This window comes from Macrotis lagotis, chromosome 7, assembly GCF_037893015.1.
Source record: "Macrotis lagotis isolate mMagLag1 chromosome 7, bilby.v1.9.chrom.fasta, whole genome shotgun sequence".
Taxonomy (NCBI): domain Eukaryota; kingdom Metazoa; phylum Chordata; class Mammalia; order Peramelemorphia; family Peramelidae; genus Macrotis; species Macrotis lagotis.
In genome coordinates this window covers 192,835,532-192,849,209 of record NC_133664.1, presented here as the reverse complement: position 1 = coordinate 192,849,209, position 13,678 = coordinate 192,835,532, and the positions used below count along the sequence as shown (strand labels likewise).

Below are 13,678 nucleotides of genomic sequence, written 5' to 3'. Positions count from 1 at the left end.
GTAGGAAATGTTCACTAACTTAAATCACTCTTTCTACTATATAACACTTCTTTCCCTACCACCACCCACACACACACACACACACACACACACACACACACACACACAAAAAATTTCTCTGTCTCTCCCTCTCTCCTAGTACATATATATGTATATGCATAAATATATGCATAAATATATCTTAAACATATGTATGTTTATACACTTATATTTTTAACTACACACAAAGGAATAATAAAAGTTAGGTGGAGAAAGAGACTGAAATTTGGAATTATATGTGCTTCAAGAGAAGAAAAAGCATTCAAAAACATGAAATGACAAAAATTACAAGTGAGAAAAGGAAAATTTTAAAAAGGAAGTCATGACACTAACAAGGAATGCAGTAGTTATTACAGATTCATCTCTGAAAACTTGAGTTTACTGTGCTGCTGTACCAGGAGAGGTTAATAAATTCTGAGCACTGTCCAGAATAGGAAAAAGTATAGTATGTGTACACACACCTGGGATTTGCATTAAAATTCTAGTTTTAACACCTGAGTGAATACCGGAGAAGAAAATCTAAAATGAATAAGGGGACAATATGAGCTTCTGTTTATTATGATAATTAAGGAGATCTTTTCTATTTAGACTAAATAAAATAAAATGAGAAACAATTTTATCTTATGTCATAAAATCATGGTGGGGAAGACATGGCAAGAACATGGACAATAAAATTGTCAAAATAATGAATTCTCATTAAATCTAATAGAATAATAATTTATTTCTATAGAGTATTAAGGTTGAAACTTTGAAAGACTGAAGCTCAAAATGTATAAATTTATGGCATAGAAAAAAATATTACATAATTGCTAGTAAAATTGGAGAAAATTTCAGAAATCATAGGGACATTTAGGTGACACAGTAAATTACAGATAATCAGGAAAATCTAAGTTCAAATCCTGCCTCAAATCCAGACAATAGCGGAATGACCCTGAGCAAGTCTCTTAACCCCACTGGACCTCAGTTTCATAATCAAATGAAAAGTTTGGATGGGATGATTTCTAATTTATTACATCTAATCTATACTATGATTCTATTACAGCTAAAAGATCAACACACTAAAAATGTAAATACTTTTAAACAAGATTCAGATAAATTCATGAGAAATATGAGCTATCTATGATGGATTATTAAGAGCTACTGAAATATCTAAACTTATGGGACTGGTATTTAGAAGGAAATTGTCCTTAAAATTCTATGTTATATGGATCATAGGTCAGGTTAAGGTAGGCAATCCTTTTATTCTTTACCAGATAAAGATACTGATATAGAAACTAGAGAAAAACTGAGAGAATGCAGAATTCACAGAAAGCTTGTGCTCAAGGAATAGATTTTAACTGAACATAGCATCTTAGAAAGTAGTTGAGATCAAAACCCAGAAAGGGATGAGATCAGGTAAAAGAACAGGGGAGGCAGAAGTGACTTCTAAGTGGATATTTGTTCTCCATTTCTCAGACCCCTTTATATCTTGTTCTCAATTAGTCAAGCATTCCATATTTCTTATTCTTATAGTGCATCCAAAGGTACTCAGGTATGCCTCTTGAAGTAACAGATTTCATTAATGCACCTGCTGTTGCCACGAAGATGCTAGGGAAAGAGCAGAGAACAACCAATGATTGGTTGTATTTCATTTTCTCTTAAATATGTGTGAGATATAACCTATTTGGGTTCTTTTCTAAATGAGCTAGGGTGGTCTACTTTTCTGTCAATGTAAAACAATACATTTTCCTTAAAGAGAGGAGTTTACCTTTCTCCCTGTTAAATTAACTTAAGAATGTTTACAATTTTCTTTGTACTTATTCAAGCCTTCTTGTGATAAGAGTGCTTTCAAATCATTTGAAACTGCTTTACTAATGGCTATATTCTAATGGCTCAAGAAGTTCAATGAGCCACCTTCCCTCCGGTCCCTTGAGGTACAATCCCTTCCTGACTTTGCCTTGACTTTTGGTGCTGCTTCTCTGGCTATCTCCCAGTGTGGAACAAAAGCACAGACATACCAATTTGGCAGAGTGTTCAGGATTCCTTAAATCCCTAGGATATAATGAGCTGTTACACTGGAAATCAACCTATCAGATGATTGTTGGTCTTAAAGTTGTTTCCACATGAATACATTCTGTGACATCCTCAAGGGTTCTAGATGTTGCTGAGTCAAATGCATTATGATATCATCTAGAAGGTCACAGCTTTCCAGGCCTTCTATTAGATGATGATCATCAAAACTTCTTGAGCATTTAACATGTCAATTGGGAAGGTATCATTTATAATATTCTCTTTTTCTTTGGGCTATTCTTCATTTCTTGGCCATTACTTCCCCAAGAAGAAAAACAATGAAGAACTCTCATTCTGAGATGAGTAAGAAAGACAAAGAAAAAGCCATTCAGAATTTGCTAACACAAGCCCCTCCAGGAGAATTTATAAATAGTTTTGAGGACCTTGCTCTGCTGGTTCAAGATGAAAAATTAATGCGACAACATGGAGAATGGGCTGGTAACAAATACTGCAAAAAATATTTTGTCCCCCTCAACATAGATGGACATCAAGTACTACTTGCTCACCACAATGAACTGGGTAACCAGCGGTTTTTTGACTCTCATACCAGGCTTTCTTTCAAATTTGATGTTCTTAAGAACCAACTGAAAGACATTAGGAGTCATGGGATCCTGCGTAATGAGGCAGAATATCTGAGGACGGTCGTATCTTATGCTTTAAAAATCTATGTGAGCAAACACTTCCCATCAGGAAATTGCAATGTACTTAGGAAAACCATAAGAGGTAAAGAATTCTTAATAGCCTGCATAGAAGATCATCATTACAATGCTTCAGATTTCTGGAATGGTCTTTGGAAATCAAAATGGATTTTTTCAATAACTCCATTTCTCACCCAAGTAATAGGGTCAATTAATGTGAAAGCTCACTTCTTTAAACAAGTAAATTTTCATCTTGACATCAGCAAGGATGTACAGGACTGTTTGGATGTGATTAACCAGGCTCAACTAGCTTTAGGTTTTGCCAGGTTTGTTGAAGAGCAAGAAAACAAATTCCAAACTGCAGTCAAAGAAGAATTGCAAGATCTGGCAGTTTCATTGAAAAAAATTTTAAGAAGAGACCTTCCAGTGACCCGTACTCATATTGACTGGAAGAGAATAGTAAATGATATGAAATTGGTGATGTATCCTAGTCTTGGATATATCAATTATTCCAAAAATGCATTATGCCACTGGATCACATAAAGGATTTGTTCCTGGAGATGGAATGTTCTTGAGTGGCTCATTGTAAACAGAGAGTATTGGGGGGGTTTTGTTTTTTAATTTTTTTTCTCTAAAATCTAAACAGTTTTTTAGAGCACATATGTCTGAGCAAAGAAATCAAATAGAGGGGAGAGATAATTTGTAAAATAATGCAAGGTCTTTCTAAGCCAAGACCCTGATGAAATCACTTAACTTTGGGAGAATTAACTCTTCCCAAAAGTGGCCCAACAGAACCTGACTTTGACCCAGAGTTTTTTCTTATATAATATAAATGAAAATCTCTTATTTCTGGTTCACTGCAGCAAATGTTGTAATCTTTCTACTAAAACCTACATTGTAGGTACCTACATTGTTCCTAGGCTTTGTTACCCATTCCATCTTTTGTTTCCCCTTTACCACAAACTGTAATTTACAATTGTACTTTTTCAATGATATTTCTTTATAAAAAAGAAAAACATTTAATAGAAATAATTTTTTGTAATCAAATCTGTGATTTTACAGATCTAGGGAATACTCATAAGGATACGCTCTACCAATACAAATCATCCCTTGCTTTGCAGCTTAAAAGAGTTTTGTGCATAGGGAACTGAGAGGTTAAGTGATTTACTCAGATTCACATAGCCAGATTCTGGCAGAGATGGGACTTAAACTCTGATCTTTCATACCCTAAGGTCACCTTTCTATCCACTACATACGCCATCTTTCATTAACAATAACTACCAAAAGTACATCCAAAAGAATTGAATCCTACACAACCCAGATAACTCCCAATTTTCCAAAGCCATCAGAAGCCTTGGGGCTCCCACCAAGTCCTTGGTTCCCTAGAACTCCAAAGCTATGTTCAGCTCCCCTGTAATCTGATTCCTTTCAAAAGGAAGGCTCTTTTCTCCTTTGAACATCTTACTAATTTAGTATTAAGCACCCCAAGGTTTGAGGACAAAGTTTATTTGTACAGTTTACAATCCCAAATTTAGCCAAATCAATCAAGGATTCTCCTTTGCAAGCGCTGAGTACTTTAGCATGTGTTGAAGTCACAGTATCTAAGTAATTCACCCACACATGATGTGGAGAACATATCATAGCTCAAGACTACAGTTTTGCTAAACACACTTCTTAATCCCAATAGTACATAGATTATGCCAACTTCCTTTTATTAATAATCCTAAGAACTTTTTTTCACAGTAGAATAAGGAATAGGGGACATTCTAGGAAATTTGCATAGCCTAATTATCACAAAAAGCAAAATCAGAGCTTGCATTTATGTGCTACTTTACAATTATGTTACATATATTTATTTTTGACAATAATACCATGAGATAGGTAATAGAAGTATTATTTTCCCCATTTTTCAGAAGAAAAAGGATTTCAGAGAAGTAAGAAAACCTTTGTCCAAGTTCACACAGAAGTCTGAAACAGGTCTCCTAGTTGCAATGGCTTTTTCTCATTAAGATAGTCAATAGAGTTCCATTAGATGTATGTGCATGTGAGCACGTACCTGAAAAAAGAAAATGAGGTTGATGTGAATGTTCTAAATTTCAAGGAGTGAATAGATGAATGTCATTCCCAGAGGAAATACACTGGAAATCCTAATTCCATTCAGTCAAAGGATTACAGATCTAGAGCTAAAAGAGGCCATAGAGAACACCTAATACAGCTCCTTCACTTTACAGATGAAGAAATTGAGCTCAGAAAAATGAAGCAATTTTCCAGAGGTCACACAATCATCACAGGCAGGACTTGAATCCAGGTTCCTTGACTCCAGAGTGAATGTTCTTCCCACTACAATATATGCTCACCTTCCAAAATCCTAGTTACAATTTTCTAAACCACTTCAGCTAGATAATGTACCTCCTAAAAGGTAGATTTAAACGTATTCCAGATATAGTCTGACTAATGGAGTTCTATGATAAAGCTTATCATTTTCCTCATTTTGAACCCTGTATTTCTGTTCATTCAATCTTAGATTGAATTAGCTCTGTTGGCACTCATGTTCTATTAGCTCATAATGAATTTGAAATCCAATAAAAACGCTGGTCAAGCCTTTCCTATAAAACAGCAAGTCATTTCTATCACTACCATTCTATACTTGTACAGCTGTGAGTGCTAGGTATTGAATCAACTTTTATGTGCATATCCTTACTAAAGGTCCCTCTGCTAAAGATATCCTACCCTTCCAGTTTGCAGAAATCTTTTGGATCCCAGTTCTGTCACTTTAATTTGTACTTCAGCAATGTTTCAGTAGTTATTATTTTAAGTATATGCATAGATCTTGCCATCCTACTAGACTCTATGAGGTCTCAGGGCAGATAGCATATTATCTACGTTTTTCTCCCCCAGAACATGGTACAGTGTTCTAAATATGTCATGTTAATTTTTATTGATAAGGGAAATTATCCCATGGAAATATACACTCTAACTCCATTGGGATAAATATGTGGTTTAATATTACTGGTCTCCACATCTGGGTAGTTGTTTTGAAGGCAGCCAGCAGTTGAACCATGAAGATATTCCTCAGGAGGCTATAGAAAGTTTCCATTTCTCTTCTTTTTAGATAGAATCTTTGGGACTGTTCTAGGGTTTCCCTCCCTAAAATTTCCAACAAGTAGAATGACAGGATATCTCCTCCTTTCCACCCAACTACCAATGGCAATGTTAGCTAAAATCACAGGATCAGCATTATGTTCTGGTCTTGCTGAGTGATTGACAAACTTCCTTTGCTTTTATGTTACTTTATTCTCTAATCACAGATCTTCAACAAGGAACCAGTGATCTGAGAGATGAACACTTCCTGAGCATTACCTACCGTGTGAATTTGAGAGTTCTGGATTCTTTTGTTTTTTGGGGTTTTTTGTGTGTTTTGTTTTTTTAGGTTTTTGCAAGGCAAATGGGGTTAAGTGGCTTGCCCAAGGCCACACAGCTAAGTAATTATTAATATTCTGAGGCCAGATTTGAACCCAGGTACTCCTGACTCCAGGGCCGGTGCTTTATCCACTGTGCCACCTAGCCATCCAAGAGTTCTGGATTCTTAAATCAGTTTGAGTGCCCATTGCGAAGTGATTTCTGCAATAACTTGCAGTTCCTTTTCAGTTTAGTACCCTAGCCAGATGGCCCTTTTCGTTCCACTCTTATTGATCCTGTCAGTGACAGAGTTCTGACATATCCCTCTAGAACTCCATGAAATACCTCCCCTAGATAAAAATGATTGGTTAATTCAATCAGTTTACCAGTTCCAATCTGTTCTATTTTTAACAATTTTAATCTTTATATATGTGCATCTCTCAATATCTTTAAGCACATTATTAGAAACTTGGTTAAATGCTTTATTGAAATCTGGATAGCCTACATCTGAGCATTCCCATAATCTAGATTTCTAGTAACCTTGTCAAGAAAGAAAATAAGATTAAAATGGAATGCTTTATTCTTAGTGGATATCTATTTGCTGCTAAGTACAGATTCTAGAATTTTGTCAGGGATCATGGTCAAACACAATCTATAATGAATTTAATATACTCTGCCCATTTTAAAAATTAGCACATTTAAAGAGCAATCTTGGTATCTTTTGTTTAGGGGGAGGGGAGGGGGAGAAGCAGGACATTTTTCAGTAATCAATACTGTAACATTCCTTCCCTTCCCCAAAATTTCTCAAAGACCACTGAGCAATCACTTCTGCATATTCTTCAACAACCTGATGTGATATGCCTTCTGTCTAGTGCAACTGAACTCTTTAGGGTAGCTAGGTTCTCCTTTACAATCTCTTTGTCTATCCTAAATTTTAATACCTTTCATTTTTAGCTAGCCTTTTCATTACAAAGAAGATTCTACTTGTTAGATAAAAACAGAAACACAATAAAAGCTGAGTAGCAAAGATATGTCTTATATCCATAAACATTCTCTCTTACGTAACAGCAGCAGATATATCACATTCTTATCTTTTCTGTTTGCCTATTTTTTTTCAAAATTTATTACTATTTTCCTGACATTATTCCTCACTTATAAATAATAAAGGAAATAAAGAAAAATCAGTCAGTAAAGGACTCTTTTTAACTGATATACATTCCAAACATGTAAGCCCCTCCCTACCTCTTTATCAACAAAGAATGTTTCATTATCTGTTTTCTAGTAGCAAATTTGGTCATCAAAATTAATACAGTTTCAACAGTCTTTTGACATTTTCTTTGACATGTCCACTATTGGTTCTACTTGTTCATACAAGTCTTCTATTATTGCTCTGAATTCCTCACAATGATCATTTCTTATGATGCAGTAACATTTCATCAAATTTATAGTCTGTATCATCATAATTTATTTATAATCATGTAATATGATTTGTTCAGCCATTCTTACAAAACAGTTTTACAACAGATATTTGTATATGTATGACATTTTATCTCTAGGACCTCCTTAAAGTATTTGTCTAGAAGTGGAGTCATTGGATCAAAGAGTTGTAATCATTTTGTGGCTTTTCTTGAATGATTCCAAGTTGTTTTTTAATAGTGATTGAACCAATTCATAGACCTACCTATAGGGTTTTGATGTGCATATTTGTCTAGAGCTCAAATGCCATCTTAGCTAAAGTCTTGGCCTTCTACCGCCATCTCCCACTTGCTAGTTAACCTTTCTCTCTAAGATTACCTTCTGTCTATCTTGCCTGTGCCTATTCTCCCTGGAATTTAAGCTCTTTGAATATAGTGACAGTTTTTGCTTTTTTTCCCCCCAGTATATCAGCACTTGATTAATGCTAAGACCAACATATAATAAGTACTCAAATAAATGATTGTTAGTTAAGTGATTTTGTATTATGCTCTACAAATAATGTGCTTAATATTTCTGCTTTTCAGCATTTATTCATGAATTGTTTGTGCCTTAGTACAAGGTCAAGTTTTGTAAAGTTAGTATGCAATACTGAAAAATATATACTCCTGAAGCAATTCAGTAATTATTCAAAGTTGAACATACTTAATTTTTCTAATGTCTTCAGATCTTTAGCATCTTTCTTGATTATATCCATTAAGTATAGAAAAAGCAAGTTGGAATACTCAACAATTATTTAATTTGCTATCTGGGTTAGGATTGATATCAATCATAAAGGCTTCCCACCCTTCCTCTCCTACCCCCCATAATAGATAATTTTTCTCCCAAAAGTGACAAAACTACCTGAAGTCTATTGGTACCTACCTCCCAGAAGCAGTTTCCTGGTAACCTCAGGCTTTATAGAAGTGCTTCCTGGTCCCCTAAGAGCATAAAAAAAATTTGACTTGGTGGAAGCCCGAAGAGCATGCAAATCACCACATCTTCTCCAGCTCACAACAAGAACACAGTGGTCCTTAGCTTTTGTATGTTATCTTCCCCCATTCACCAGGGATGAGCACAGATCTAGAACATAGTATGTATTGACTTTCCTTCCCTTACTTAACCTGTTGAAACTCATCATGTTTCAAACACAAACACTGAATTATCATTTTTCTCTCTTCTTCATATACTGCTGAATGCTATTGGAGGGTTCCAAAGCCATCTAATGTCAGCTGAACCATCTTTACTTCACAATAACCTTTTAACTTTTTTCTGATTAACTATAAAATACATCCATCAGCACCAAGAAACCTCTTCTCTCCTCAAACCATTTTTCTTCTGCCAATTCCCAACAAGAAAAGACCTCTACTTTCTCAGTTAACTGAAAAACTGAGATTGTCTATTATGAATTCCCTCAGTTCCCCAATTTTAAACCTTAAATCCTTATTTCCCCCATCTCCCTCCCCTTCCCCCTCCTTCTTCCCTTCCCCCCTCACCCTCCTCCTTCCCTTCCTTCTGCTTCTGCTGCTGATTCTGTTACTGATTCTGCTTCTGCTGCTTCTACTACTACTACTACTACTACTCCTTTCTCTTCCTCTCCTCCTCCTCCTCCTCCTCTTTTTTTTCTCTTTTTGCTCCTCCTATATAAAATCTTTGTGCTGAGATCACTTATATACCTGTGAAATCTAGATGGTAGGCCAGTACTGTGCCAGAAAACTGAATTGCTTCCATTGTAATTATTTTAGGCAGATTCTGATAGGATAAGGTACTGAGGTCCTTTCTGGAACTCAACTGCCAACATGCAAAACTCTACTCTATACATCGCTAAAGGGATTGCCATGTTGTTGAAATACCAAGTATAAGCTTGTCTAAGAAAACTGTTTTATGGAGGATTCTCACAAGGCAAAAGGTCAAAAAAGTTGATACAATGACATTCTCAAGATTTCAAGAATTTGGGGATTGATTGCCTGAGATGGGATACACTGACACAGGACCCCCCCCCCCTAGAATGACATGCCCTGATAAAAGAGGGTTCTTTCCCCTGTGAGCAAAAAAGAAAAAAAAGAATTGAAGTAGCTCTAAAGGAATTCAATATGTACAAATTTAAAGAATCTATATCCCCACTTTCACATAGACTAATTGTGCTTGTCCTGTGGTAGTGCATCCCCAGTTCATATCATCCCAAGTTGATCTTCAGAACCTTCCTAAGGTAATTTAAATAGAAGTAATTCAATTTCCAGCCAAGAGGTTGGCAAACTCTATGTCACAGGCATACAATAATGAGGTCAGCACAATGGCTCCATAGACCTCAAGTTTGGTAGTCAATGTAATACCTCTTCCCTTCCACACTCCCTTTTGTAGCCTCCAAATACTGAATTGATCAGTTGCAGCTGAACATTATCTAACATGACTCTAAAATAATGATGTCATTTTGGTCCTCTTTGAATATGAAGAACAACAATGACTTCTTTCTCCTTCCCTTCTTTTCCTTCTCCTCCTTCTCCCCTTCCTCTTTTTTCTCTTTTCTTTTTTTTCTTCATTCAACACCTCTGCCTTCTTCCCTTTTTTCTTTTGCCTTCCTTTTCTTTCCTTTATCTCTCTATGTCTGTCTCTGTCTGTCTCTAATTCTGTTTGTGTTCCTCTTTCCTTCTCTCTTTCCTCTGTCTACCCTGATTGCAGCAACTGTGATGTGTACACAGAGACAACTCCCAAATCTACTTCTCCAGGCTTCATCTTGAGCCTTGCTTTTGCATCACCAATATCTTTCATGTGTACCATTAACATCTGAAACTGGGTAGTTGGTTCTTGTCCTTCTTTATTGAAGGAGACCAAAATGGTATCAATATGTTAGAAGCAAGTTACAGTATGTCCAACTGTGACTGAGAAGATCTATATGATCTCAGAATGTTCTACCACAATGAAGGGTGAAGGGTTAAATTGAGATCTTCCCTATCGGTCATCATGGTCCAAGGAGAAGGAACTTCTTGAGCACACTGAAGCATGCTGAACAAAGCATGTTCTGGAGCAGGAAGTGCTAGGGAACATTGCTAGTAAACATGTTTTGTAGTCTACACCTGGGGAGTTGGCCCATCCCTAGGTGTTTACCACAAGATGCCTGGAGAAAGTCACTGTACTCAAGGTCTGAAAGTGTTTTGGCCAAATCTCAAGGATACCTGAGTTCAGTCTTGAAAATTCTTGGACCTGTGCCATTTTTGTGTAAGCACTATGAAGGCCCTATTTGGGAAAGTGGGCTTTGGAAGTCCATCCCTTTGGAGAAGATGCTCTATGAAATGGATGTTCCCAATCAAGACCCTAAAATCTGTGTCATGATATCAAGGGATTTCCCCATGCAGAGGACTGTTGGAGCCTAATCATTTGGGTAATTCTTCTTTATCTCTTAACTTTCCTTTTCTTTATCTATTTTGATGTTTTCCTTTACATATGTACACATATAAGTAATCGTGTATCTCATGGATTATAAATATACAATCTTGAGTTATAAAAGTATTATCATTAATTTCTCATTTAAAGTTTGTGGGGACAGATACAAACTCATCAAACAAAAAATCTACATAATCCATGACCCTTTCTGTTACATAGTCCCTATGAATGTCTGGGGTGGTATACTTAACTTATGCATCTCATCTTTCCTTTGAGCAGTCTCAATTCTGCCATGCTCTAGAGCACCATGTTCTCTCTAATGAGGACACACCATTCTGGATGGTCCTGAGCCAGTCTCCCATGCTGCAAAAATCAATCCCAAAGTTCTTAAGAGAAACTTTGAAAATATCCTTGTATCCCTTCTTCTCATCCCTAGGTGAGCACTTGCCCTGCGTGCCATAAAATTGCCTTCTTGACATGCTTACATCTGGCATTAGACAATGTGCCCACTGCAGCTGCACTCTCTGTAGTATGTTACAATACTTGACAATTTAGCTCAAGAAAGGACCTCAAGGTCTGGTATCTGATCCTGCAAGTTGATCTTCAGAACCTTCCTAAGATAATTTAAATAGAAGTAATTCAATTTCCAGACAAGAGGTTGGTAAACTGTATGTCACAGGCATACAATAATAATGAGGTCAGCACAATGGCTCCATAGACCTTCAGTTTAGTAGTTCATCTAATACTTCCTCCCTTCCACACTCCCTTTTGTAGCCTCCAAATACTGAACTAGCTCTGGAAATGTGTGTGTTGACCTCATTATCAATGTGTACTTCCCTGCAGAGAGCACTGCCCAAGATAAGTGAACTTATCCACAGTATTCAAAACTTTTCCATTTGCTACCACCAATGGTTCCATATATTGATGGTCTGGTGCTGGCTGATGTAGAACCTGTGTTCTCTTGGTGTTAATTATTATATCATTTTGTCATTATATTAGCACAAATAGCAGAGAACTGATCCATATTCTGTGGCATCAGAGGCTGCATTGAGGGCATAATCACCCCGAAACAAAAGACCCTGCACCAACACTCCCTCTACTTTGGTCTTGGCTTGTAGCCTTTTCAAAATGAAGAATTTTCTGGCAGAGAGGCCATGTTCAACTTCAGTGAAGACATTTGATAAGATGGTTGAAAATATCATGCAACAAAGCATGGGAGCAAGACCACAGCCTTGTTTCCCTCCATTGGTGACTGGGAAATTGTAAGAACATAGTCCACTGTCCAGAACCCAGGTAAGCATGCTGCCATCTGAAACTTAGCAGGTACAAAAAAGAATTCTATCTCCTACCAAAACCCACTCATTTTTGATTTCCCTAATTTTATTGAGTGTCTAAGATCCATTACAAATTCCCCTTTTTTTTGTCTTTAAATCTTTCACAAATTTGGATCCCACTATTTTTCTACTCTTACTTTTTTTTTGTTTCCTGTCATTCTATATTCCAGTCAAAATTGCAAACTTGCTGCTTTTCATTCATAACATCCCTATTCTAATCTCTGTTCCTTTTCATGGGCTGTCTTACATGCTTGGAATGTTTTTTATCTTTATCTCTGCTTCCTGATATCCTTAGATCCCTTTAAGAGTAAGCTCAAATGCCACCTTTTACCTCAAGGCCTCTTCTTTTCTTTTCTGTTCTTCCCAAATTACTATGCATTACTCTGCATATTATCTGTATACATTTATCTATGTACAGGATGTTTCCAGACTTCTTAAAATGAATTGAGCTGCCCAAGAACCTGCCTCAATGATCTGTGCTTGGTACTTGTCATTTTTACATTTTTTGATAAAAGTATAGATGATAGCTTATCAAATTTGCAGAAGAAATAAAAAAGAAAGTATATCTAATGTTTTAGATGACAAAGATAGGCAGTATACTGAACCAGTAAAATTGAATTTAATAGAGATAAATGGAAAGTCTTACTTGAGTTTAAATAATTCGACTTCCAAAGTACAAGCTAGAGAGAGAGGAGGGAAAAGTAAAGGAATCTGTTGCTTCTCTCTTCTCACTCCTACTTCTCCCACCTCACATATACTCAGAAGAGAACTAATGCATTTTAAAATAGATTTCATTTAATTAGAAAAAAAGGAATTAAAGACCTTAAAAATAGAATATTCCCCTAAATGTCAACTCTTTTCAAGATCTATGCAAATAAAGCTTCATTTCTTTAATTATATAGTATTTGTAGTCCTTATATGTGTGTGCTTGAGACTGACATCTGAGCAATGATGCAATATGAATGAAGGTAAATAAGAGAGGCTAAAAATTTCCGTGTGTGGATGTTATGTAGGACATATAAGAGGAAAAAAAATCAAAGTTTGAAAATAGCATCTATGAGTATATGAGAAGAGAAAGCTCATCTGTTTTTTATGTGTTTTACTATGGATAAATGGACAAGGTGGGATTGCCTTCCCAGAAATTAGTAATTATGAGTTTTAAATAGAATCTAGAAAGATGACTGATATTGTAATGCACTTTCTTATTCTTGGTAAAGAGGAGTAAACTATCTGTGTATAATTCTGCATATGGTTTCCTAGTTTTCTATGTTGGGATAATAAATGATTTTACCTAATTTTTCTGGGTTGTTTCCCCTGGGTTGGGGAGTAACTATATTAAAGGATGGCAAATGAAAGATGATATAAAAACAAAATAAACCTTTAAAA

At 36.0% G+C, this 13,678-nt stretch overlaps 2 protein-coding genes and 1 long non-coding RNA gene across 8 annotated transcripts in view; 1 reads left to right on the top strand and 2 right to left on the bottom strand.

Annotated features, from left to right (window-relative positions):
• PLCZ1 (phospholipase C zeta 1) overlaps positions 1-2,171 on the bottom strand; it is a 121,592-nt gene extending 119,421 nt beyond the window's left edge. For 4 of the 6 annotated variants that reach the window (XR_012470162.1, XM_074194349.1, XM_074194347.1 and 1 more), the window contains exons 1-2: positions 2,037-2,170; positions 1,477-1,626 (exon numbers count right to left, since the gene is read on the bottom strand). Coding sequence is in view for 5 of the 6 variants with exons in the window: in XM_074194349.1 (XP_074050450.1) it covers positions 1,477-1,487 (11 nt within the window). In the remaining variant the exon portion in view is untranslated. Of the gene's footprint in view, positions 1-1,476; positions 1,627-2,036 lie in introns of all 6 variants that reach the window. The other 2 variants (XM_074194350.1, XM_074194351.1) reach the window with 1 other exon arrangement.
• Positions 2,172-2,219: 48 nt separating this feature from the next.
• Positions 2,220-3,672, top strand: CAPZA3 (capping actin protein of muscle Z-line subunit alpha 3). Its single transcript, XM_074194352.1, has one exon. The coding sequence runs from the start codon at positions 2,367-2,369 to the stop codon at positions 3,267-3,269; it is 903 nt and encodes a 300-aa protein (XP_074050453.1). The 5' UTR covers positions 2,220-2,366; the 3' UTR covers positions 3,270-3,672.
• A 1,004-nt stretch (positions 3,673-4,676) lies between these two features.
• The window catches only part of LOC141493937 (uncharacterized), a 148,226-nt gene continuing 139,224 nt past the window's right edge, over positions 4,677-13,678 (bottom strand). The window contains exons 2-3 of the long non-coding RNA XR_012470361.1: positions 8,463-8,518; positions 4,677-4,782 (exon numbers count right to left, since the gene is read on the bottom strand). This is a non-coding gene — a long non-coding RNA (uncharacterized LOC141493937). The remainder of the gene's footprint in view (positions 4,783-8,462; positions 8,519-13,678) is intronic.

Bases quoted from the DNA above. Each gene is read 5' to 3' on its own strand.
- CAPZA3 (XM_074194352.1), top strand. From the start codon at position 2,367: ATGAAGAACTCTCATTCTGAGATGAGTAAGAAAGACAAAGAAAAAGCC.